This window comes from Bubalus bubalis, chromosome 21 (genome assembly GCF_019923935.1).
Source record: "Bubalus bubalis isolate 160015118507 breed Murrah chromosome 21, NDDB_SH_1, whole genome shotgun sequence".
Classification (NCBI taxonomy): domain Eukaryota; kingdom Metazoa; phylum Chordata; class Mammalia; order Artiodactyla; family Bovidae; genus Bubalus; species Bubalus bubalis.
The window spans coordinates 59,432,669-59,459,298 of record NC_059177.1 but is presented as its reverse complement, the minus strand read 5'-3'; the positions used below and the strand labels follow the sequence as shown (position 1 = coordinate 59,459,298).

The 26,630-nt window shown below is 54.1% G+C and overlaps 1 protein-coding gene and 1 long non-coding RNA gene across 2 annotated transcripts in view; one reads left to right on the top strand and one right to left on the bottom strand.

Annotated features, from left to right (window-relative positions):
* The window catches only part of KBTBD12 (kelch repeat and BTB domain containing 12), a 51,833-nt gene extending 35,366 nt beyond the window's left edge, over positions 1-16,467 (top strand). The window contains exons 5-6 of the mRNA XM_006078840.4: positions 3,144-3,341; positions 15,640-16,467. Coding sequence (XP_006078902.1) covers positions 3,144-3,341; positions 15,640-15,821 — 380 coding nt within the window. The 3' untranslated portion in view covers positions 15,822-16,467. The remainder of the gene's footprint in view (positions 1-3,143; positions 3,342-15,639) is intronic.
* On the bottom strand, positions 9,217-26,265 carry LOC123330951. Its single transcript, XR_006547301.1, has 4 exons — positions 26,128-26,265; positions 19,043-19,133; positions 9,754-9,886; positions 9,217-9,354 (listed from the first exon to the last, which is right to left on the bottom strand). It is a non-coding gene; the product is annotated as an uncharacterized LOC123330951 (long non-coding RNA).
* Positions 26,266-26,630: the final 365 nt, after the last annotated feature.

The window sequence follows — 26,630 nt, the reverse complement described above, 5'->3', positions numbered from 1 at the left end:
AGACACATCCAGGGGAGACGGGGTGCATTCGGAGACGCACCAGGGGAGACACGTCCAGGGGAGACGGGGTGCGTTCGGAGACGCACCAGGGGAGACACGTCCAGGGGAGACGGGGTGCGTCATAAGCAAAGGCAGAGCCCGTGTCACGCGAGTGGAGCCTGTGAGCTCTGCCAGCCAAGCAGCAGGCACAGCTACGTGAAGGGCTGAACGGCACCATTAAAGGCACTTAGCCACATGGAGACGGAAGTGACAAGCACTCTAATTATCCCAGCAAAACCTCCAGCACAAGCCCCCTGCTTCTTGTACATTATGCTGGGAGAGCTTCCCTGTCGGGCTTTATGTGAACTTCTGATCACATCCAGGGCGCTGGCTGCTGACTGCGCCAGCCTGATGGCCAGCGACTCGCATGCCCTCTGCTCGCCTCCACTGACCGATCATCACAAGTGCTCGTATCAACAACAGAAACCAGCCTGGTAACCGCCCTCCCCATCTCAGGGAGCAGGGAGCTAAGTGGTCTCGTTCTTACCTGACGGGTGGTTGCCAGGGTCAGCGGCTACGGACAAAGCCTCTTCCTTAAAGCCGTCCTGCCACTCGGACAGAGACTCCCTGATCTGTTGGACGAAGCAGCTTCTGGCCACCCCAGCGCCAGGGGGAAAGTGGGTCTGTGAGCGTCAGAGAGCGCAGCTGACTGAGGCCCGCGTGGCCCCTCCTTGAAAGTGCAGCCACTCAGACTTGGCATAGTAATGGGCTAAATTATTTATCCAGGCGGAGAAGAGAGAAAGCGCTAAGAGCTTCCTGTGCTTACAGCCTTCAGCCCTGGATGTGTCCTGAGACAGGAAACGGGCCAAACTCCATCAGCAAAATGGGGAAGAAAAGGCTTCCTCCCGCACTCTCCTCCATCGCTTCTACTCTAGGTGGGCCCAACCCGGGTGAGAACAAGCCATTCCCATCAGTCCTCTCGCATTCACTCAGGGCCAAGTGTCATGCACTGCAACACGAGTACGGATGTGAAAGCTGGACCATGAGGAAAGCTGAGTGCCGAAGAATTGGTGTTTTCACACTGTTGTGCTGGAGAAGAGTCTTGAGAGTCCCTTGGACTGCAAGGAGATCCAACAAGTCCATCCTAAAGGAAATCAACCCTGAATAGTCATTGGAAGGACTGATATGGAAGCTCCAATCCTTTGGCCACCTGATGCAAAGAGCTGACTCATTGGAAAAGACCCCAATGGTGGGCAAGATTGAAGGCGGGAGGAGAAGGGGGCGACAGAGGATGAGATGGTTGGATGGTATCACCGACTCGATGGACATGAGTTTGAGCAAACTTCAGGAGATGGTGAAGGACAGGGAGGTCTGGCGTGCTGCAGTCCATGGGGTCACAGAGAGTTGGACACGACTGAGTGACTGAACGACAGTGAAAGAAGGAAGACTGAAAACCGCACAGTGGCGGGCGGGAGGGCTGCACACAGGCGGGAGGGCCGCCAGCCACACACAGCGGGGAGCGCCGCTGGCCGCACACGGGCAGGGGTGTCGCTGGCCACACAATGAGGGGAGGGCCGCTGGCCACACATGGGTGGACATGGGGTTAAATGGCAGAAGAGACGCCACCAAGCGTCCTGGGATTAGTCTCTAAGTGGCACGACGCTCTGGGCAGAGGCTGTGAGAGCCAAGAGGTCTCAACGCTGGTCTCGGTGTTGCTGTAAACACCAGAGCCAAGTCCCCCCACTGCCGAGACCCTTCCGGGACCCTCCGGAGTAGCCGAGGCTGGCACCGTTCCGACTCTGATGGGCCGTGCAGAGCAGGTCGTCCGATGGGGTCTGCGTGCAGCGAGGTCACCGATGAGAGGAGTGCCTTCCCCTCCAGGGACCTCACCTGCTTCCCGGGAGCCGCGCTTCAGAGGGGGAGAGACAGCCCGACGCTTGCAGCCTCTCCTGTGGGGAAGCTCCTGCTTCTTATCACCGTGGAAACCCTTGTGCCATCACTGCCCGGTGCAGGGTGGGACTCAGAGTCATAGTTACGTACGTGGGGTTTCTGTTGGCTTGTTGCAGCCTCTGGACTTCCGGGCGTAACCGTGTCTCCTGTGAGGTGCCTGTCATGATGTCTGCTCTCTGTTTATTTGTCCGTGTGGCTTTCCGCCCCTTCGCTTCCTAACGGCAGGAAACACGCCTCAGTCCTTTCCCAGCTCATCCCGAGCGCGCTGCAGACAGACAGCACCTGTTGAATGCACCGTGTCACGGAAAACGGAAGACACAGTGGGCATTCGGGTTTGGGGCCTCCCTTTGAGCCCTAAAGCTAAACTTCACCAAAGGCTGGCCCTGCCCTGAGGGGGAAGATAGCTGCCCCTTGAGAAGAGAGGGAGAGGGGGCCCGGTGGTTAGGACTCTGCCCTTGCATTGCACGGGGGACTTTCGACCCCTCATCAGGGAGGTAAGATCCCACAAGCTAGGAGTCAGTGCTGCCAGAAATACAACAAAAACAGGAGGAGAGGGAGAAATGTACTGGCGACCATGGGGAGGGGAAAGGATGTTTGCTCGATAGCCAGGTCCATGGAATCCTAACGACCACAGGACAGTAGATGTCGGAACTGGGCCACCTTCACACTCAGACGACAAAGTCTTCCTCTCAAGGGAGGGTCCCTGAGAGCCAGTGTGCATCTGCCCCGCACGTGAGCACAGACCAACAGGCACTGGGGGTCAACGGGGTTGGGCTTGGCGGTGTGCACAGCGGGCCTCACCACTGCTTAGCAAGCATCTCAGGATAGATGTGTGGAGAGAGTAACGTGGAGACTTCCGTCACTGTATGTAAACTAGAGAGCCAACGGGAATTTGCTATATCTCTCAGGGAACCCCAACAGGGGCTCTGTATCAACCTGGAGGGGTGGGATGGGAGGGAGGCTCAACAGGGAGGGGACGTGTGTAGACCTATGGCTGATTCAGGTTGAAGTTTGACAGAAAACAGCAAAATTCTGCAAAGCAATTATCCTTCCATTAAAATAATTAATTTTAAAAAAGAAAGAAAGCACTCCGGGAGAAGCGCCAGTGAACGAGAATGCCCAGGCCATGAGCCTGGGGTGCGGGCCACGCAGGCAGGGGGCATGCCCACGGGGACGCCCCACCCCAGTCACTCTGTCCTGTGTCCCCTCCGCAGGTGGGATCGGCTGCGTCGGCCGGGACAAGGGCCAGGTCCGGAAGTGCCTGGATGTGGTGGAGATCTACAACCCAGACGGGGACTTCTGGAGAGAGGGGCCCCCGATGCCCATGCCCCTGCTCGCGCTGCGTTCCAACTCCACCAGCGCGGGCACCGTGGATGGGAAGCTCTATGTCTGCGGGGGCTTCCACGGAGCAGGTACCCACGGGGCTGGAAATGCCGTGGCACCGCCCTTAACCGACCCTACGGACAATCCCAAGAGGGGGGTGGGCTGAAAGGCTGCTGCTGAGCGGTGAAAGACGCCGGGATTCTTGGCCGCGGGAGGAAAGGAATTCAATCCGAGGCCAGTGACGCGGCTTGATCGCTCAGAGCTTTTGTGTATAAAAGTTTTATTACAGTATAATAGAGATAGAGAAAGCTTCTGACACAGACATCAGAAGAGGGCAGAAAGAGTGCCCCGCTGCTGGTCTTAGCTGTATGTTATAGAGTTACTGCTGCTGCTGCTGCTAAGTCGCTTCAGTTGTGTCCGACTCTGCACGACCCCACAGAAGGCAGCCCACCAGGCTCCCCCGTCCCTGGGATTCTCCAGGCAAGAACACTGGAGTGGGTTGCCATTTCCTTCTCCAATGCATGAAAGTGAACGCTAATTAGAGAAAGGGAGTGTCTCAAACTCAGAGACTGGCACCAGGCCCCTCACCCGCAACATGCACTGAGATAACCTTGGCATCAGGTGAGTCTTCCCGGGCCATCAAATGATCGGCGTGAAATCTTTAAGGCAGATTTCTAAGCAAATATACTGTTTCATTAGCACAGATTAGGAGACCAATGCATGACTGAAACATCCTGGTTGGTCGAGTCGGTTCTGAGTCTTGGGCGGAACCGACTTGCAGGCAGAGTCTAGGGTAAATGCATAGATATCTTGACACAGCTTAAGACAAACATTTCCATAAGGAAACCGCATTGCTTAGCTCAAGGGTGGAGAAACGTTCAGGTGGAGCCAGGTGTTGTCATGACGACACAGAATTTTAAGAGAAACCTTTTTAAATTTGTATCAGGAAGGGAAAAATCATAACCCTTGTAGTTCATTGGCTCCTGCCACTTTAGAGAGAGAGAAAAAGAGAAAAAGTGTCTGACACTTGCAGCCTGTTTTCCCCGTTTGGAGACCCCCAGCCTTCCTGCGTGTCACCCTCTCAGGAGACTGACTCAAAGTCGGTGACCTCTGACCTTGGGCCTTCCACCCTGGGGTGGGGGCTGCCCCCTCCTCGGTGGGTGGGCTCGGGTCTGTAACGTGCCTGGCACACGGCGGCCTCATGAGAAGGAGTTGAACACGAGGGGAGGAGGACTGGGGGAGGGAAGGCTGATGCCTGACTGTAGAGCTTAAGCACACGAGGAGCCCACGGAACAGGAGTAACCGGAAGTGCTGGGTGCCAGCGGTGCCCGTCCTCCGAAGAGAAGTCTTACTCCTGCACAGCGGGCACTCGCGACAGATTGCGTGAAAGCACTTCTACGATAACACCTAATCCACGCATTCATCACCAGACTCAGTCTCCATAAATGTCACTGCTTCCGTTGTTGCAATCTGCGGTATGGATTTATAACTTTTAATGCAACAGGAAGAATCTTAAATATGCATAAATCTAATAAGCGGCTGTCTCCAGAGTTTGATTAGTTGCCCTGGTAACTAAGGTGGAAAGCACTTACACTGCAAATGGCGAGAAGTCCCACTCTAACCTCCCTAATGGACGCTCGAGGCCAGGACAGGTCTAGGAAAAGCATGCCTCGGGAGCACTCACAACTCTGGACGCACGCCAGATAAAAATGGCAGAGCCCCTGAAGAAAGCCGAGCCCGCGGCACGCCTGCCCTCATGTTGAAAGCGCATAAATATGTTTAAGTTAAAATTTCCATTAGCAACTAAGAGGCTTTGGAGGTCTGTGAGCCCGACACAAGTGTGCCTTATTAGGCTCTTGATTCAAACAAATCTTCTGCAGAAAGATGTTTTTTTCAGATAATCTGAGGAATTTGAATATGGACTGGAGTGTTAAATGGACTGGAGTATTAATACCATCTAATACTAGATAGTATTAAAGAACTGGCAGTTTTGTTAGGCTGTGATGATAACGGTGTGGTAGGGGCTTCCCTGGTGGCTGGGACAGTTACGAATCTGCCTGCGATGCGGGAGACCCAAGTTTGGTCCCCAGGAGGAAGGCATGGCAACCCACTCCAGTATTCTTGCCTGGGAAATCCCATGAACAGAGAAGCCTGGTGGGATATAGTCCGGGGGTTCGCAGAGAGTTGGACACAACCAGGGCACTAACGGTTTCACTTTTCTCGCTGTAGCTTTACATAAGAGAGGAAGAAAAAGGAAAAACGTTATGAACGAGTAGAGACTGTGTAGAAGGTTTTATGGATGAAAATGATACGCTCTCTGAAATGTGTGTTAATCTACCGTAGCAGATGTTTTTTTTAATTGAATGGGGACCGGGTGCTGGGAATGGCAAGAATAGATTTTACAACACTGTGATGTGCGGGTATTTTCACAACCGGACAATGGCTACAGGGGCTTTACTTACGACTTATTTACTTTCATCTTGGCCACGTGGGCTGTGGGATCTTAGTTCCCCAACCAGGGATCAAACCTGGGCCCCTGGTGGTGAGAGCACGGAACTCTAACCACGTCCGCCAAAAGCACATGTTTACTAGTTTTTTATGAGTGAAAGGCCCCATAATAAGAAGCTTCCATTTTCCTCTATTTGTTCTTCACAGAATTTTCCAAAATGTATTTTTAATGGTTCTAATAGCTTTTATTATTATACTTTGGCCACCTGATGCGAAGAGCTGACTCATTGGAAAAAACCCCAATGCTGGGAAAGATTGAGGGCAAGAGGAGAAGGGAACGACAGAGGACGAGATGGTTGGATGGCATCACCGACTCAACAGACATGAGTTTGAGCAAACTCTGGGAGATGGTGATGGACAGGGAAGCCTGGCGTGCTGCACTCCATGGGGTCGCAGAGTCAGACAAGACTCACCGGCTGAACAACAAAATATCTTTTATATTAACCATCAGACACTCACATAAAGGCGGTTCCTGTCACAGTAGCGAGAACCCTGGCAGGGCAAGGAGATCTTGTCAGGGTCCTCGTTGGAGCCACGAGTGTGGGGAGGCCTGGGAGGGGCAGGAGAGAGCCCACGTGCCCGACCTCCCCCCACCCCCACCTCTAGGGCTCCCCTCCAGCAGTGACGGAGCTCAGCGCCAACCGGGCAACAGGAAAAGGAAGAACAAACCACAGAACCCCTGCCCTCTGTCCTCTGGCTGCAGGCTTTCTCTGGAGCAGAAGGCAAGACGCAGGGCAGGCTCGGGACCTCCGGAGCAGTGGCCGGTAATCAGTGTCTAAGGATCCAGAAGATATACTGCTTCATCTTGTTCCTTGTCTTATCTTCCTTTGTATCATATTGAGTTAGAGAATTGATATCCTGTTTTTCAAGACTGTCTGAGCCAACCTCTTCTCCTGGAACAGTAATGGACTAATAATGCTTCTAGCCAGAGGGAAATGGATTTACCAGGCAAGCTCTCAAAGTCCATTTTAATTATTTGCTTTGAAGACAGTAGACCGCCCGGGACTGGATGAGTGAGTTGTCACGGGTTTATGGAAAACAGAACAAGTATTCATACAATAGCATGCGCATGATGAAATAGGGATCTCAGGGTCAGACCTGAACACAGGCACTGAATTTTCTCTTCTTACTCAGCACAAGCCCGCGTGTCCCACGTATTTACTCAGAAAACCACAGTCAAGAAATTTCTATGGCTTCTTTGGTGGCTCCATGGTACACAACCCGCCTGCCATTGCAGGAGACACGGACAGAGAAGTGTGGCGGCCGCAGTCTACGGGGTCGCAAGGGGCGGACGTGCCTGAGCAACTGAGCTCAGCTCGATGGACACCAGAGCGTATAATAAATACGGTGATAGGGTTTTGGTTAAAATGGTGGGTGGGACACCTCTGTTTTCTCCCACACTCCCTGAAAAGGACAGTACGTGGGATGAGCACAGTCAGACAGAGAGAAGGGGACAGGGGACAACGGCAATACAGAGTTGGAAGCACTTAAGTGGGTGGATGAGTAGCCGCCCAGACACAGGAGCTCAGTGCTCACCTGGCAACAGGAAAAGGAAGCACAAACCTCAGACCCCCGGGAGCGGACACGTGACTACAGGAAAGGGAGTGGGCTGACGCTGATCACATGGGGACAGAAGGCAGGAAGGAGACCCCAGTCATGCCCTCCCACACCCCAACAAAGACAGAAGCCGAGGATGGGGCGGGGTGGGAGAGGTGATCAGTGATAAAAACAGGGAACTTAAGAGAACAGCTACATCCCGAACCTCAAGAACATCAGCTTTCTTCCTTCTCTGGCTCCCAGACGTGTGCTGTACCTTCTAGTCAGGAGAATGGACGATTCTCCCCTGGGGATCAACCACCACCACCCCCCCCCCCGGAAAGGGAAAGCAACTCACCCCCTAAAGAACCGCACAGAAAAGGCTTCTGTGGTGTCCCTCTGTTACAGATAGCAAACAGCTGGGAATCATCAGACCTCTGCGGAAAGCGTGTACACAACAGAGAGAAATCAAAACACAGAAACGAAGAAACAGGCTGGAGCAAACAGGCTATACCAGGAGGAGACGCGTCCTTGGAGAGAAGACAGAGAGCGTGCATCGGTGCCAGAGGGCTCCTGGAGGTTACGAACACGATAGGAGAGAAATCTACGGCAGAGAACCTGGGGTGCAGGGTGGAAGGGACATCTCAGCACCTGGAGAGGAAATGAGGGGAAGGCAGAGTATGTCTGCGATGTCCAATATTTGAATAATAGGCGTTTTAGTAAAAAAAAAAAAAGAGAGAGAAAAGAAATAGAGACCATGGTTGGATGAAACACCCCTGCAGTAAATGAGGAGAGTTTCCTGGAACTGAAGTCCCCCGATGAAAGGAAACAGCCATCCCAGCGGAGCGGGAGGAAACGGACGTGAAGTCAAGCGCGGGACGCCGGGGACACAGGAGGGTCCCGAGAGTCCCGGAGAGAAAGGGCTTGTCTTGTAGAAAGGGTCGGGAATCAGAGGAGCCGCCCTTAGGAAGCAGGGCTCCGGGGCCAAAAGAAAGGGAGGCCAATGCCTTCAAACGCCTCCGGGAGTCACCTTCTCCCCGCACCGCCATACCTGCCGAACCGCCCAGTGGGGGCACGTTTTCAGACGTGAGACACGCTGTGTCTCCCAAAATCTGTCTCCCCCATTCCCTTTCATTAGGTTTTCCTTCACCAAAAACAAGCGTCCAAGTCAAGTAAGACTAGGAAGTGGGGGCTTCCCTGGGTGGCTAAGACTCTGAGCACCCAGTACAGGGGGCCCAGGTTCGATCCCTTGTCAGGGAACTAGACCCTGCAGGCTGCAATGGAGACTGATGATGCTACGTGCCACATACAGCTAAGGCCCAGGGCAGGCAAACACATAGAAATAAAATACTTAAAAAAAAAAAAGCGTAGCTGGGGGCCAGGAGACAGAGTTAAACACAGCAAGGGCAGTCAGTCACGCTTACGGGCCATTATAAAAGCTCCCAGTGGCTGCGCTTGGGGCTCCCCTCCTACAGTGCAGCCCACTGACTGTTCGGGTGGCACTCTGCGCGCTGCCGTGGGGCTTGGGGCTCAAGTTACTGGCAGCTTTAAAATGCAGGTGCACTGGATCCTTCCTCCAGACCCGGGAGTTGCGGGCCGTCTGCCGGTATCCATGGAGCTGCAGCAAGCTCGCTAGCAGAGTCTCAGACTCTTCACAGGTCTTGCCTGGAGTCCTGGGACTCACCCGGGTAACAGACAGACTCACAGCCTCTGTTGTCCACCTCCAGCACAGGCTGAGGAGGCCAAGGTTACAATTCAGAAAGATCCGCGCTCATGGCACCAGTGCGTCACAGACTCACAGGACACAGGAGAGGAGGGAGCATTTCCAGCTCTTCTGATGAGTCCAGTATTTCCCTGACAACAAAACTGCATAGACATTGCAAGAAAACTGCAGGCCACTATCCTTGAGTGAATACGGAGGCCAAAGTTCTCAATGAAGACTGGCAGACTGGACGCAGCAATGTGGAGAGAGAGTCACGCACTGTGAGCGAGCAGGAGTTACCCCAGGCCCGAAGTCGGCTCACAGAGATTAGTCAACGTGACATTCCATCAGTGCATCTGTAGAAGAAAGGACAAAATCAGGTTGATCATCTCCAGAGAGTCAGAAAAAGAATTTGACAAAATCCAACACCTTCCATGGTATAAACACCCAAAACACGGGGACAGAAGGGGACTTGCACAACCCAATGAAACTCCACAGGAAGCACCAGACATACGGCCAGACTGAAAGCTCTCCCTCAAGATCAGTAACAAGACAGACGTCCCCCCACCCCCGTCACTTCTAGTTAACATTGTACTAATCAGGGCAGTTAGGAAAGAAAAAAAATAAAAGGCATCCAGATTGGAGAGGAATAGGTAACTGCCTAGGACATGGTATTTTATTTGGAAAACCTGAAGGGACCCACCAGAAAAGCTCTGAGAGGGACCTGGCCAGTGCTCTATCGCCTGGGGACTCACCTTGTGCTGCAGGAGAGGTGGGTTCGATCCCTGATCGTTGGGGAACCAAGATCCCACAAGCAACGGGGCCACTAAGCCCACATGCCAACCACAGAGAAGCCAGCCTGCTGCAGAGAGGATCCACGTGCTGCAACTGAGAACAGACGCAGGAAAACAGGTAAATATCCACAAAAGAAAAAAGCCACCCGAGCTAACACGAGTTCATCAAGGTTGTAGGACAGGAGACGAATGTACACAAATCAACACAATCTCCATACGCTCACAGCGACTACTCAAAAATAACATCGAGAGAGCAACTCCAGGACTGCTGGTGGTCGGGTGGCTCAGACTCTGCTCCCACGCGCAGGAGGCCTGGGTTCGATCCCTGGTCAGGGAACTCGATCCCACATGCCGCAACTAAAGGTCCCGAGTGCTGTAACCAAGCACAGCCAAAAATTACTAAAAAAGAAAAAATTCCATTTATAATAGTATCAGAAATAATAAGAGGCTTCTCTAGTGGCTCAGACAGTAGCGAATCTGCCTGCAGTGTAGGAGACAAGGGTTTGACCCCTGGGTTGGGATGATACCCCGGAGAAGTGAAGGGCAACCCACTGCAGTATTCTTGCCTGGAAAATTCCAAGGACAGATGAGCCTGGCGGGCCTCAGTACACAGGGTTGCAAAAAGTAACACACACACACACACACACACATACAATGTGACTCCAAAAACCTCAGCACTTATACAATGAAAACTGCACATCATTACAGACATTGAAAACCCAAATAAATGGTAAGACACCACACACAAAAATTGACAAACTGATCCTAAAATTTGCATGGAAATGCAAGAGACTCAGAATACTCAAAACAATCTTGTAAAAGAACAAAGAAGATTCATACTTCCTAATCTCAAAACTTCCTTCACGCATATAATAATCAACGACGGGCACCATGATAGACATGGAGATCGAGGGGATATATCTGAGAGTCCAGAAACGATCCCTTATTTTAATGGCCAATTTATTTCCAATAACAGTGCTAGACAATTCAATGGGGAAACGATCCCCTTTTCAGCAAATGGTGCAGGAATAATTGGCTATCCACATGCAATAACTGGATATTCATTCATGTGCAAATGAATGAAGTTTGGACCTCACACAGACACAGAAATGAACTCAAAATGGATCAAAAACCTAATCCCAAGAGGAAAAAACTATACACTTTCAGAAGAAAACATAGGCATAAATCTTTGTGATCCTCCTGAATTAGGCAATGGTTTCTTATATAAACTTAAAGCACGACTAAGAAAAAATAGATGCATTGTGCATCAAATTTTAACTTCTGTGCTCCAAAGGGCCATGTCAAGAGAGAGAGTGCAACCCACAGGATGGGAGAAAATATCACATATCTAATAAGGAACTTGTATTGTGAATCTGTTAAAAGTCTTACAACTTAATAATACAAAGAAAACTATTAGTAACACTCTTTAAAAAAAACTGACAAAGGACCTGAATGTATCCAATGAAAATAAAGAATGGCCAAGGAGTCACATGACCAGCCACTAGGGAAATGCAAATGAAAACCACAGTGAGATCATCCTTTACACCCACTAGAGTGATTGTAAGGAAAAGAAACAAATAATAACAAGTGTTGACAAGGATTGGAGACATTGGAGCCTCCTACATGGCTGGTGGGAATGTAAAATGGAGCAGCTTCTGTGGAATTTGAAACCTGAGGTTTTTGGAGTCACATCGTGTGTGTGTGTGTGTGTGTGTGTGTGTGTGTGTGTGTGTGTGTGTTACTCTTTGTAGCACCATGGACAGCAGCAATTCCCCTCCAAAGCACATACACCGGAGAAATGAACACATCTGTCCACACAAAAACGGGCACCAGTGTTCAGAGCTGCAGGGTTTGTAGCAAGCAAAACCCGACCAACCTGAGTGTCTATCAACTAACAAACTAGCAAATGGACAAATAAAACATGGTCCATCCATCCAGTGTTCCTTGCGATAAAGGAATGGAGGCTGACACAGGTTACAGCGTAAATGAACCCTGAAAACGTTGTGCTCGGGGAAGGATGGCAGTCACAGAAGACCCCAGATGAGTCCATTCATACGAAATGTCCAGAAAAGGCAAGCGGGTGGAGATCGGATGTCAGGGGCTGGGGACGGCGTGAACAGGAACCTACAGCTAGTGGGACAGGGTTGCCTTCTGGGGGTGATGAAACGCTCTCCAACCAGATGGTGGTGCTGGTGAGACAGTGCTGTGAGCACGCTGCAACCGCTGAGCCACTCCCTTAAAAGAGACAATAACAGTGTGAGAGCTGGACTGTGAAGAAGGCTGAGCGCCGAAGAACGGATGCTTTTGGACTGTGGTGTCGGAGAAGACTCCTGAGAGTCCCTTGGACTATAAGGAGATCCAACCAGTCCATCCTAAAGGAGATCAGTCCTGAATATTCATTGGAAGGACTGATGCTGAGGCTGAAACTCCAATCCTTTGGCCACCTGATGGGAAGAGCTGACTCATTTGAAAAGACCCTGATGCTGGGAAAGATTGAAGGCAGGAGGAGAAGGGGACGACAGAGGATGAGATGGCTGGATGGCATCACCGACTTGATGGACATGAGTTTGAGTGAGCTCCGGGAGTTGGTGATGGACAGGGAGGCCTGGCGTGCTGCGGTCCACGGGGTCGCAAATAGTTGGACACGACTGAGCGACTGAACTGAACTGAATGTTTAAGAGCCAGAGAAAAATAAGAGAACATATAAGGAAAAATTATTAGAATGACTGTAGGTTTCTCCAACCAAAGAGACCAGAAGCCAATGGAGCAAAATCTAAGCAGAGAAAACACACACACACACACACACACACACTGCCAGCTCTCTGGAATTACAAATCCAGCACAAACATCCTCCAGAACTGAGGGCAAAATGACGATCAAACTGTCTCAGGAGGAGGTAAGGTAAGAGAATCCAGGGTATTCGAAGGAGAGACGGCATAGGCGAGGGTCAGGAAACAACTGCTTAATTACACTTTAATTAAGGATACAAAGAGTAATAGAATAAGGATAGCTCAGTGAGGAAATTCAGTGGAGAAAAGCGGCTGAAATAAGGATAGCTCAGTAGGAAAATTCAGTGGAGAAAAGAGGCTGAGTAGCTTGGTTTACGCGGGAGACCAATAAAACTTCAAGACAAGAAGTTTGCACCACTTACGTAGGCCGCAGGCGTCCTTCCGTTCTCCCGAAGGAGAGGAGACACTGAGGCCTCCCCGGTCGGATCTTAGAAGCCCAGGCATAATTAGCAAGCATGGCGGGTTCCGCGCTCCAGATGGAGACTCAGCCGGAAGTTGAAAGAGAGAGCGACATGGGGAGACCAAGTTTCAGTGAACAAGGCCCGTACTTTATTTTCCAAAGTAGTTTTTATACCTTAAGTTATGCATAGAGGATAATGGGGGAAGGGGTAGAGTCGTGCAGCAAGCCAGGCTTTCTTCCTGCAAACTTATCATATGCAAAAGTTCAGGTGATTGACATCATCTTCTGGCCCGGAGGCCTGTTAACATTTTAAGGAACTTATTTTTCTCTAAAGGTGATTATTCCAAAGTCAGGCACCAAAAAAGCATTGGACAAAGCTGCATTTTACATTTCTATACACCCATTATATCAATCAATACACTGCCAAGGACACAGTAGGTAAGGAGTATGGAGACTTAGCAGCAAACATTGGCCCAACAAGTGAAAAACCCTTCACCAATACAATTTCTAATCAATCTTTTAACTACTCAAAGGAATCTGTGTTTAGGCAGTTTAGAACATCTCCTGCCTCTTACAGTTGGGAGGCTCTGAACAATCACATGTGGCCGGAAAAACCCATTCAGGCAGGCTAGAGGATTTCCAAAGGAGTTTGTAGGTTGAAACACTGTCACATCCAAGAATTATTAACTGGAGCTGTAAGCTAACTCTTTTTTCAGAGAGAGGTAGTGGGAGACAGCCCCCCGTAAAGTCAGAGGTGTAGGTGAAAGCACAAAGCAGAAAGTAGGCAGACTCTGGTTTTGGGGGTAGATGCTCGAGAATTTCCAGGGGGACTCCTGAGGCTCGATCCCGCCTTTGCGTATGCCGAGCCTCCTTCCTCATGACCTTTGTCATGGGCGGAGTTCCTCACGCTGGCTCCCAGCAGTGATAGAATTCCAGTTGAGCTATTCCAGATCCTGAAAGATGATGCTGTGGAAAGTGCTGCACTCAATATGCAATATGCACTCAATATGCAATATGCCGGCTCCCGGCAATGCATTGCCAGCAAGCCTGCTTTAAAGAGAGAGAGAGAGAGAGAGACAGAGAGAGGAGGAGAATCCTCTGAGCGAAGGGCAGCGCGGTAGCTGAGAAGACGTCCTGGAGGAGAGAGACACAGAGGAGCCTGGGGGAGGCCGGGCTAAACGCAATGGGCGACGCGTCCTCCTCTTCAGTTCTTGCGCACGAGAATGGCAGCTGACTGGAAAACTTAGCATTGTCTGGTCGTGTTCTCAGTGTGGTTACTGTTACACAGAGAGGGCCATCTCCCTGTCGTGACAATTAAGTGGAAAGGGGTGGAGAGGCTGAGAGTCTAGATGCGGTGAGGGGAGCTCCCTGCTGCTCCACTTACGTGATGAGGTATAAATGCAAACAGTCCGTTCAAAGGTACTGCAATCCTTAGAACAACTACTAAAAAAATAGCTGTAGAAAGAACATGCTTAATAAAAAAAAATTTTTTAACAAAGAAAAATAAGGAGGCTTAAAATCTCAAGATAAATTAAAATGGGATATTTAAAATATTCAAGCAATCCAGGGACTTCCCTGGTGGTCCAGTGGCTGAGAAACTGCCTTGCAGTTCATGGGACGCCGGTTTGATCCCTGATCGGGGAACTGAGATCCCATATGCCTCAGAGCAACTAAGCCCATGAGCTGCAGCTGCTGAGCCCGCTGGTCTGGAGTCTAAGCTCCAAAAGAGGCAAGCCTGCGCAGCGCAAGAGAGACCCAGGGAAGCAAAGGAGAGAGAGAGAAATTCAAATAATCCAAAAATAAGGAGACAGAGCAGATCAGAAATATGAGTTCAGTGGCTCAGGAAGATCCCCTGAAGGAGGAAACAGCAGCCAGTACTCTTGCCTGGAGAATCCCGTGGACAGAGGAGCCTGGTGGCTATAGTCACTGGGTCACAAAGAGCCGTTCGTGACTCCACGCAAGGGTGAACCTGGGGGACATGGTGCTAAGCGGGACAATCCAGACCGAAACGCCATCCCCATGTGGTCTCAGTGAGACGCGGACTCCAGAATAACCAAACTCACAGAAGCAGACAGTGGAGACGGGAGTGCCGGGGACTCGGGGAGGGTGGGCAGGGCAGACGAGGAGATGCTGGTCGGAAGGTCCAGACCTCAGCTCCAAGCTGAGGGCATTCTGGGATCTTAGGCCTGGCGGGGGACTGCAGCTGACGGTACTGGGAGCCCCCTGGCTGTCCAGTGGTCAGGACTTGGGCTATCCCAGCTGCGGCCCAGGTTCAATCTCTGGTCAGGGAACTAAGATCCTAGAAGCTGTTTGGCAGAAAACAACAACCAGAAAACAAGACTGCATTGTGTACCTGAGATTTGCTAAGTGTTCTCAACACACAGAGGGACCATGTGGGGTGAGGCGTGTGTGAAAAGCTTGACTGTGGGGACCATTCCACAGTGCGTGTACAACTCAGTCATCGCCTGTCTGAGGAACGCCTGAATGTGAGGTGTCACGCGGCCTTTCTTCATTCCTGAAATGTCAGAAGCACCGTGTCTTCCGCGGTGCGATGTTCACGATGTTAGCCGACTTCTGGAGCGCGGCGCCTTCTAGCGGAAGCTGCGAAACGGCGACGATGGCCTCTGGGTTCAGTGCCGCCCTTCTGTTGCTTTTCAGATCGCCACGAGGTTATCTGCAAGGAGATCCTGGAGCTGGACCCCTGGGAGAACCAGTGGAACGTCGTGGCCGTCGACGTCCTCATGCACGACAGCTACGACGTCTGCCTGGTGGCCAGGATGAACCCCCGCGACCTCATCCCCCCGCCATCGGATCTGGTGGAGGAGGGCGGGGGGCGCTGAGGTCAGCGTCACCCGGGGGGGCCTCCCGTGCTGTCTGCGGAGGAGGCACTGGGCATGGGGGGTCCACATGTGCATCCGTCACCTGGGACGTGCGTGTGCATGCATAGTGGCCCCCAAGCAGAGCAGCGGGTGCTGGGCGCTGCAGGGGATGTGGGTTATGCAGACAGAGGGGACCCAGCCTTTGCAATGTCTTCCCCAAGGTTGGAGGGTAAGGACGGAGCTGCCCACTTGAGTCACAGTTGAGCAGCATTGGAAAACAGCCTTCTCTCAAAATATAATTTAGGAATGTTGTTTGAGCAGCCCTTGGACACCCGTCTATTTCACTCGTCATCTCTGCTTCTGGAAGCCCACTGCATGCAAAGAGTGCATTCTGGTCGCTATCCTTCACCAATTTCCCAAGAGTTTCACGTGCACAACACTCTTACTTAAGCAGGAACAGCCAGTGGATCCCCTCTAACTTCCCCAGGGGAGACCAGCGTAGACAGAGGCAGCTTTGGTGCAGAGCTCTGTGCCTGTGGCGTTGGTGTTCAGTTGCTCAGCCGTGTCCGACTCTTTGCGAGCCCGTGGCCTGCAGCACGCCAGGCCTCCCTGTCCATCACCAACTCCCGGAGTTTGCTCAGGCTCATGTCCATCGAGCCGGTGATGCCATCCAACCATCTCATCCTCTGTCGTCCCCTTGCCCTCCCACCTTCCATCTTTCCCAGCATCAGGGTCTTTTCCAATGAGTCGGTTCTTCACATCAGGTGGCCAAAGGATTGGAGCTTCAGCTTCAGCATCAGTCCTTCCAAGGAATATTCACAGTCAATTTCCTTTAGGATGGAGTGGTGGGATCTAGACGTGACTGTGAACTCTGGGAGACAGTGGAGGATGGAGGAGCCTGGAGCTCTGCAGTCCCTGGGGCCGCAGAGAGCAAGACCCGACCTAGAGGCTGAACAGCAGCGACAACCTCCCCTTGCTGATAGAGTTAGCAACCCAGCCTCAAGTGTTTCCCTGTCTGCCCCGTTCTCACCCGAGTTGAAGGCTGTCCCATTGCGTGCTGGGGTGGGGGTGGGGGTGTTCATAAAACCGGGACCGTTGCTGGTTCTCTTCCGTGTGAGACAGGATGGTTTGGGGCTGAGCAGGGGGCACAGGGTGGGGCTGGGGGTAGTGATCCAGGCGCTGAAGCATCATGGTTCTCACTGACTGACTTTATGGTGAGCAAGTGCTGTAAAATGAGTCATTAAATAAGATCTCATGGATAAAACGTTGCGCTCATTTTGTTTCTCCTACTGCAATTTAGGGTAGCTTTCATTTGAAGAGGGGTGCTCAGCACTCCCCGGGCGGGAATCAGAGTCAGGGAGGACCATCTTCAGGGACATCAGGAGACAGGCCCAGAGCCCAGGACATGGGTGGGTGGCCAAGGACAGGATGTGGTCCCGTCCCCAGGGCAGTCAAAGCCCCAGAGGAGATGGAACCAATCACAGAAGACCCCAAGGAGCAGAGGGAGAGACAGGAGCCGCAGAGACTGCGCGTCCCTGAGATGAGCGGCTGCTGCGGCCAGTGCCCAGAGGGGGGCGGGGGCGCAGCCTTGACCCTCGGAGTCTAGGAATGAGGTCTCCGGGACAGTGAGGGACAGACCCCCTCGCCTGCGGGGCGACCTCCAGTTGGCTCTAACAAGGGCCTCGGGACTCAAAGAAGGAGGTTGGCACTACCCCTGAGCCGTCGTGTGAGTGACTCGCTTCCTGGAGCAAAATGACCCTAACTAAGGGGGGGAGTGGGGTGTGCAGCCCAGGCTGGGGGGTGCAGCCCATGGTAGGGGGTCCTGGGGGGCTCCTCCCATGGGCAGGTGGACAGAAAGGGCAGCCTGTGCCCAGGCCCCGCTCGGGAAGGGCGTGGCCGGGCTGGGCGGGCCGGCTCCGCGTGCTCTCCTGGCGGCCGCTCCTGGGGCGCCCGCCCGCGCTGCGCCCTCCCGGGCTGGGCCGGCGGGTCCTGGAGCCCTGCGCGGCGGGGACGCGCGGTCAGTGGAGCAGCTGCTCCCCCTGGCGGCGTTCCCACAGCGAGGCCGCAGCCGGAGCGGGGACGCTGGGACGCGCCCCATCTCGGAGGGCCGGGGGGCCACCTCTGAGGACACCGCCTGGACGGCTGCGCTCAGGAGCAGCTCGGGCCCCCGGGGAGACAGCCCGCACGGGGGATGAGCAAAAAAAAAAAACAAACCTGGGAGAACAGGGAAAGGGATGAGCAGGCTTCACAGAAAGGGAGCCTGGATGGGCCAGGAAACCAGGAAAAGGAGCTCATTCGCTTGGATTCAGCGGATGAATCCAAGGAGGATTCAAGGATGCTCCAAAGGAACAGCAAGTCCACCCGGGAGGAGGGGCCGCTTCACGCCCGTGCGGGCCGCAGCGAGGCAGCCCCCGGGGGCGCCAGGCTGGCCCCTCGTGGTGGACGTGCAGGCGGGCCGGGCAGCCGCCGTGGCCTGAGCTCACGCTGACAGCAGGGTTTCTGGGATGTGGGGTCAGGAGGTGACCCAGCACCCAGAACAGGAGAATGCACGAGCGTCCAGGCACAGTCCTGCTTGCAAACCCCACAGAAGTGAAACAGATGAGAGCAGGCACGCGTCTGCAGGGGCGAACCTCGGAAATACAGCGCCGAGGGCAGACAGGCAGCAAACCAGAAGCCGCGCAACACCACGTGGTCGGGCTGGAAACACACAGGGGCGCCCTGCGCGACTCAGACACAGGCAGCGTGAAGTGGAAGAGAAACAGTCTGGTGGGGGGACTCTGGGACCTGGCTGGCGGCCCGGAGGGAGGGGTACATGACGCAGGGGCGGCTCTGCAGGCTCAGGGCCTTCCGAGCGTTCCCGGGCCTCAGTGGCTCTGATCCACGCCACACGACTCGGGGTAATATCTGTGTTGGGTGTTTCAGGTCAGTTCATTCGCTCAGTCATGTCTGACTCTTTGAGACCCATGGACTGCAGCATGCCAGGCCTCCCTGTCCATCACCAACTCCCGGAGTTTACCCAAACTCCTGTCCGTCAAGTTGGTGATGCCATCCAGCCGTCTCACCCTCTGTCATCCCCATCTCCTCCCGCCTTCAGTCTTCCCCAGCATCAGGGTTTCCATGGCATCTCTTACCCTGTTCTCTATACTTCTACTCTTATGATACATTTTGTAATCGTTTGGTTACAGCATTTCTCGAACGTTGTTTGGAGTGAGACCCACACAGCGAGAGCTCCTTGGACTAACCTGGCCTGGCGCCCACTGGTCAGCGTGTGGCCTGGTCACTCAACTTGTTGCACTTGTTCATGTTGGTGTCAGGGAGACGCTCCGACTGACCCTATCGAGAGAAGTGAGGGAGTCGGTCCTCCAGGGAGTCGTACGGGGCCTGCGATGAGCCAGGCAGGGGGCAAGGTGGACACAGAGGCTTCGAGGCTGGGGGCGGGGGGGGGCGAGTGCGGTAGCTGACCCACGCCCCCACCACGTGGGCCACCTCCAAGGGCAGCCAGCAACGACAGGCGCGTCCCGACACAGAGGCTCCTTTTCAGCGAACTTACAACCTCCTGTCTGTGTCCAGGACAGGTCCCCACGGGGCACACGCGTCTTTCCTTCTCTCCAACCTGAGCTCACTTCCCTTTACACCTGGAAGACCAGCCTTTCTAGGACAATCGGGCAGAGGAGGCGGGAACCTAAGGAAGCACTCAGTGGGCGGGATGGTCCCCACACTTCAGGGTTTACAGCAGTAATGAGCAAACTTTCTGCGTCAAGAGCTGAATGGCAAATATTTCAGGCTTTGTGGGCTAGATGGTCTGAGTTACACAGTCTTTGCTGGTTTCTGTTGAGGGGGGGGGAGGTGTTTTCCACATCCTTTAAAAGTGCAATTCTTGCACTGAGGCCTGTAGGGTTACAGAGATCACTTGGGGTATGCACCCTAGGGACCTAGGGACCTAGGCTAGTGACCCCAGCCGAGACGCTCTGTGTCGGGAAGTCCAGAAGGCCCGAGACCACGTTTTCCAGAGCAGCTGCCTCCCTCTACCCCAGCCTCTGCCCTCCAGCTCACCCCACCCCTACCCAGACCCTCCTGCGGGGAGAGGGGGTCCCCCTGGCCCCTCCTGTCCATCCCCTGGGACCCCAGGAAGGCCCACCAGGCCTGAGCCACCCGGATACAGGCCTGGCGTCCCCTGCAGACCTGGCATGGCCTACAGCCGGCAGCCGGACGGGTTGTGTGACCGTGGCTCTGCTGGCCAAAGCCCAGCCCTGCCCAAGACGGGCAATGGGCCTCCCCACTCAGCTCTCCACCACCCGCCTGCGGTTCCCTTTCCTCCTTCCACCCTCACCCTGCAGGTTTTATTCCATTCCTACATCTCAGCCAAGCAAGCAGAGGGCCAAGACCTCGATCAGTCTGCTCCGTGTCTTTCCATCACCCTTCAGCTTGGGGAGGGAGGCCGCAGGGACATGCAAACGGCTCCCGGGATGGCCAGCAGGGGGCACAGCTGAGCAGGGGCGGGATGGAGGAGTCGGAGTTGTTCAGGGTCCAGAGACGGAAGACGCGGCTAGGCTGCGGCAGCCCGGAAACTGTACCCCCGGCTTCCAGAAACATCTTCCACTGAGCCCAGGCTGGTGGGCATAAAGGCTGAATTTCCAGCAAAGAAAGAAAAAAAACAAGCCTCTGCGAAGGAGTCGAGCGGATCATCAGCAGAAGAGAGAAACAGGCCAGTGCAGCTTTGTAGCGGTTTTATTGAGATTAAATTCACACATCGCAACGCTCGCCTACTGAAAATGCACAGTGATTCAGTGTTCAGAGCTGTGCGACCATCACAACCACCAAGCGCGGGGCATTTTTTTATCACCCTGAAACGAAATCCCAAGGAGAGAAGGAAATAATGGGGAGAAGACACTTGGGACTGCGAGGCTGGGGTGGGCAGACCTCATGCCGACCACAGCTCTCTGCTCCGCCTGTGTGCTCTCACACAGACAGCAGCTGAAACCAGCCTACTTGGGCTCGTTAGAAAAAAGAGACCCCCACACCCTCCCGGTGCCCTTCACTTCCTGCATCCCCACCCCGCCCCTGGCAAACACTGACCTGACCTCTGCCTCCACGGGCGGCCTGTTCTGGACGCTTCGCACAGCACGCCCCGGGCACTGGCTCCTTTCGCCGAGCACCATGCTTCCAGGGCCCAGCTGCGCTGAGGAAGTCAGCACTTCACTTCTTTCTGCTGCAGCCAAAAGAACGGGCCACCTTTTATCTTCATCTTTTTCAGTCACACCAGCGCATGTGGAACCTCCCTGCCCAGGGGTCAAACCCAAGCCCTCTGGAGTGGAAGCCCAGAACCTGGGCCACTGGACCACCAGGGAGCTTCCTATTTGTCTATTTTTATTGACCTCCTCCTTACTCGCTGGGCTACCGCCACTTTTTGACTATGGTGAATAGTGCTGCTACGAACACTCCTGTGCAAGCTTTTGTTTGAACGTCTGTTTTTAATTCTTTGAGGCTTATATTTAAGCATGGAATTCCTGGGTCAGAGGATAAAGAATGTGCCTGCATTGCAGAAGACACAGGAGATGCGGGTTCAATTCCTGGGTCAGCAAGGTTCCCCTGGAGGAGGGCACGGCAACCCAGTCCAGTATTCCTGTCTGAAGAATCCCATGGACAGAGGAACCTGGAGGGATACAGTCCACGGGGTCGCAAAGAGTCGGACTTGACTGAGTGATTAAGCATGCAGGACAGGTCACATGAAGAACATTTGACGGTTAAGCCCTAAGTCATTCCTTTAATTTTGACATTTAATCGCTAGTCATCTGGTCACTGATGAACAGCCAGACGTGTTTTCCTAAGTATCGACAGTGTCTTACATTTCAACCAGGAGCTGCCTGTAGGCAGCCCTACATCTGGGGAAACGACCAGGAGGCCTGGACAGGGCACTGAGTGGTTGCTCACAGCTCTCCTTCCAAGGAGCAAGCATCGTTTAATTTCATGGCTGCAGTCACCATCTACAGCGACTTTGGAGCCCCCAAAATAATCTGCCACTGTTTCCATTGTTTCCTCATCTATTTGCCATGAAGCAATGGGCCCAGATGCCATGATCTTAGTTTTCTGAATGTTGAGTTTTACAGCAACTTTTTCACTCTCCTCTTTCGCTTCATCAAGAGGCTCTTTAGTTCCTCTTCACTTTCTGCCATAAGGGTGGTGTCATCTGCATATCTGAGGTTATTGATATTTCTCCCGGCAATCTTGATTCCAGCTTGTGTTTCTTCCAGTCCAGCGTTTCTCATGATGTACTCTGCATAGAAGTTAAATAAGCAGGGTGACAATATACAGCCTTGATGTACTCCTTTTCCTATTTGGAACCAGTCTGTTGTTCCATGTCCAGTTCTAACTGTTGCTTCCTAACCTGCATACAGATTTCTCAGGAGACAGGTCAGGTGGTCCGATATTCCCATCTCTTGAAGAATTTTCCAATTTGTTGTGATCCACACCATCAAAGGCTTTGGCGTAGTGAATAAAGCAAAAGTAGATGATTTTCTGAACTCTCTTGCTTTTTCTAATAGAGGATGTTTAGCTAGAACTTACAAAGAATTGTCAAAACTCAATAATAAAATCCAAACAATCCATCTTGTTAACGGGCAAAATGCCTGAAAAGATGGTAACCCCCCCCCAAAAAAGATCTACAAATGCAAATATGCACACGAAGAGAGGCTCAATAGAATGCGTCAGTAGGAAAATACAATTTAGAACCACAGTAAGAACTTAGAGCCTGTTAGACACAGTGAGGGGCTTCCCTGGGGGCTCAGATGGTAAGGAATCTGCCTGCAACGTGGAAGACCCAGGTTTGATCCCTGGGTCGGGAAGATCCCCTGGAGAAGCAACTGGCAACCCACTCCAGTACTCTTGCCTGGAGAATCCCGCGGGCAGAGGAGCCTGGTGGGCTATAGTCCATGGGGTCATAAAGATTTGGACACGACTGAGCGACTAACGCACACACATGTACAGAGTGAAGTGCGTCAGAGAGAGAAAAGCAAATGCCGTATAGTAACACATCTATGTGGGATCTAGACAAACGGTGCCAACGCACCTTCTTACAGGGCAGGAACAGACACACAGACGTGGATGGTGGACTTGCGGACACGGGTAGGGAAGGGGGCGAACTGAGAGGAGCGCTGACATGTACACGCTATTGTGCGTGGGACGGACAGCTGGTGGGAGGCCTCTGGGCAGCGCAGGGCGCTCACTGCGGTGCTGTGATGACCTGGGCGGGGCGGGCAGGGAGGCCCACGAGGCAGGGGCACGTGGATACGTACAGCCACGTCACGCTGTCCTACAGCAGAAGCTAGCACGACACCGTGCAGCAACGTCCTCCCGTGTAAGACACACACGGTGACGCCGCATGAGAAAGACGGACATTTTTTTAAAAGCCCGACACGAGCAACTGCTGGTGAGGCTGCAGAGCAACTGGAATTCTCGGACGCGGCTGGTGGGTCTGCAAAGCTGTGAAGAGGCAAGCTCTGCAGACAGGCTCCAACAACTCGGTGAATTGGGTATCAGCCGAGCCGGAGGAGCCAGTCGCAGAGCCCACACACTGCACGGCTGTGTTCATATGGAGCCGTGGAGGTAAAACCGCGGGGACAGAAAACCCGTCCGTGGTTGGCAGGAGCTGAGACGGGGCAGGAGGCGCTGCCCACGGGGCACGTGGAGCTAGCTCTTGTGTGTCTTGACTACAGTGGGGGCTGAGGGGCTGCATGCTTCCGTCGCCCGTTGCACAGCTGTCCAGGAAGAAAGGTGAGCCTTGGGGGCTCCCCTGGTGGCTCAGTGGCAAAAGAATCCACCTGCCAGTGCAGCGGGCACGAGCTCAACCCCTGGTCCGGGACGATCCCACAGGCGGCGGGGCAGCTCAGCCCGTGGGCCACGACTGCGGAGCCTGTGCTCCAGGGCCCGGGACCCGAGACGAGCACAGCCACTGCAATGAGGCCGGCACGCGACCATAGTAACCCCCGCCGGCCGCAGCGAGAGGAAGCGCGCACAGCAAGAGGCCCAGCACAGCCAAAAATAAATACATTTTCTAAAAAGAGCAAATCACTGCACGCACAGCGACGCGGACGGCTCTCACAGACGTGTGTGAATGAAACGAGCCAGACACACAAGGGGCCACGCTGAGTGCTTCCGTGCACTCAGAGCTCCAGAACGTGCAGAAGTCATCAACGACAGCAGAGGCTAGAACAGTATGTACCTGGGGGAGGTCTCAAAACTGGGACCACGCAAGGAGCCTGTGGAGGCACCGAGGTCCCCGCCTTGGTCCTGGACGTGGTGACCCGAGTCTCAATGCATGTGAATGCTTTTCCTGCCGTGTATCTTACTTAGGCTCAGCGATGCGGGCCCCAGCCGCCCTTGTGTGACGGGGGACTGGAGTCCGGCCTATGAGAGCTACCTGGACGGTTTGTGTGTGCAGTTTCTGGAGAGGGTCTTTAAAAGGAGGACTGCAACTCTCCCTTCCTCCGTCACGCTGGCTGGCGGGAATGTAGACGCAAGACTGGCACTTGAGCAGCTATGCTGGACAATGAGGTGTTGCAGGCAACTGGGCAGTAACAGAAGGGGCCTGGGCCTCTGAGACCACGGAGCCTGGCGGCCACGCTAAGACAGCTACCTCCAGACTCCTGGAAACTGACAAGAGAAACCAAGTGTGCGAGCTGCTGTTATTTGGGGTTTTCTGTAACAGGCAGCCAGACCTACTCCCAAGTGATACAGATGCCGGGAAGGACATGTGAGCTCTAGAAGCCTGTGGCGGGTGGGCTGCATGGGGCCGCCTGGGAGTGTGGGAGGGCAGTTACTGGGCGTCCTGGCAGTGGACGCTGGGCCGGAAGGCACTCTGGACGTCGCAGTGGATGCAGACGTGAGGACCACAACAGAGCAGTGAGGTGGGTTCAGATTTCCAGGAATTGGGAAAGTAAGGACTCTGTATGAACACGGCAGGAAGCAAGACGCGGAGGAGGTTTGTGAAGCAAGAGGGTGACCCTGATTCCCCTTTCCATCGACTCCTGAGCCAGCAGTACTGACCGATGGACGCCTGAGGAAGCACCCGGCGTGCTGAGTGCCTCACACGCTCCCCTCCCTGAGTGCTTAGCGCCAGACACAGCTCAGGTGAGCACGACTTGGGCTAGGCTACCGCCCTTGGTTCCAGGGCCCGTCAGAGACCTGGGCGGGAGGCTGTGCCTTCTGACTCCAAAGTCTGAGCTCAGAATCCTGACGACGGCGCTCTTCCAACACAGTGGGTTGAGCACTGAGACCCCGGCAGGTCTCGAAGATAGAAGGTGACCCCCCCGCCCCGTGGGTCTGGATCTACCCACTGGGAGCCGCTGGCACTTGGCGACCCTTTCACGCCGCGGGGCGCCTGGCGTCAGGCCCCCTTGTGTCCAAGTCCCTCCTGCACCCAAGAACAGACACAGCCCCTCTGGTCTTCAGCCACTTCCCTCGGTGGCCCCCACCTCCTCCCGGGGGGAAACTGGCCTCGGGGAAGAGACGGGCAAGGCAGAGCAGCTGACATGGCCCCTGACCCGACCCCTGGAGCCCAGTGCCAGCCCTACAGCCCCCGGGGGCCCGACTCCCTCAGCAGATACGCCCCGAAGCCCCCGGTGCCTGTTGCTTGAAGCCAGTGCAGAAGGGCCAGGGCCGCCCCACTTCTCGGGGCCCAAGGGCAGGGCAGCGCCCAGACCGGAGGCTCAGCCAGCCCGCACTCGGGGCACCTCTCCCCTGCACCCCAGCCCCATCGGGAGGCCAGCGGAGCCCGACGCCCCCTCCCCTGAGACGCCAGGCCAGTGTCCCCACAGAAGGTGCTGGAAGCAGCCCCTGTGCTCGGGGGTCAGCGGAGGGTCAGGGACTCCCTGGGCCTCAGCCCGCTGCAACCGCCCAACTCCCAGGAAATACCAGTAGGATCTGGTAATTAAAAAGCTCCAACTTTTTTTTCTCCTTTGTGCTTAGCCCAGTTTCACCTGCCCGCAGGAAGCCGCATGCAGGGCCCTCGCACCCGTCACCTCAGAGGTCCTGGTGTAACGACCGCGCGGACCCCGCACCACCTTGGGCCACGAGAGACGCGGGGCACGGACCCCCTCTCGTGAGAACGGCTGGCCAGGGGGTGCGGGCTCTGGGGGCGTGAGCCGCCTCTCCCTTCTTAAGGCAAAGGCTTCCTCTGCCTCTGAACTGACTCACGCGCGTTCTGTGGGCTCCAACCACCCAGGGCAGGACCCTGGCCGGGGACCAGCTTGAAAGTGTTGGGAACACTGATGGGCTTCGGTGGGCTGGAACCTTTTGGGAGCAACGTTGTCCAGGTAAGGAGGACACCCACCTGCAGAAAACCACAGGCGCCAGGAACGGGGGGAGGCCGTGGGGACAGGGTGAGGATATTCTAGAAGGTATGGCCGGTCCTGCAGGCCAGGTCAGCCTGCATCCCGAGAGGCCCGCACACAGCCCTCTTCCATTCCAGCTGAGAACACGGGCCTTTCGTGTTTAAAATTATCACCTGCTTCAGAGTCAAACCAGGTGCGGCTCATCCTCAAGAAACATCGCAACACACGCCAAGGACTTGAGAAATGTTTGCTGCTGCTGACCCTCCCAGAAACTCCCACCTTCGGAGTTCTATTCCAAAGAAATAATAAGAGGGTATGTAGGCAACATTTTGGTCATGAAGAGATTCATCCCAGTGTGATTTGTAACAGTGAAGACTCTAAACCCCTGACTTCAGGGAAATCGCGCGCGCACACGCGCGCGCGCTCTCTCTCTCTCTCTCTCTCTCTCTCTCTCTATATATATATATATCACACCATGGATATAACACCACTATGTATCCCT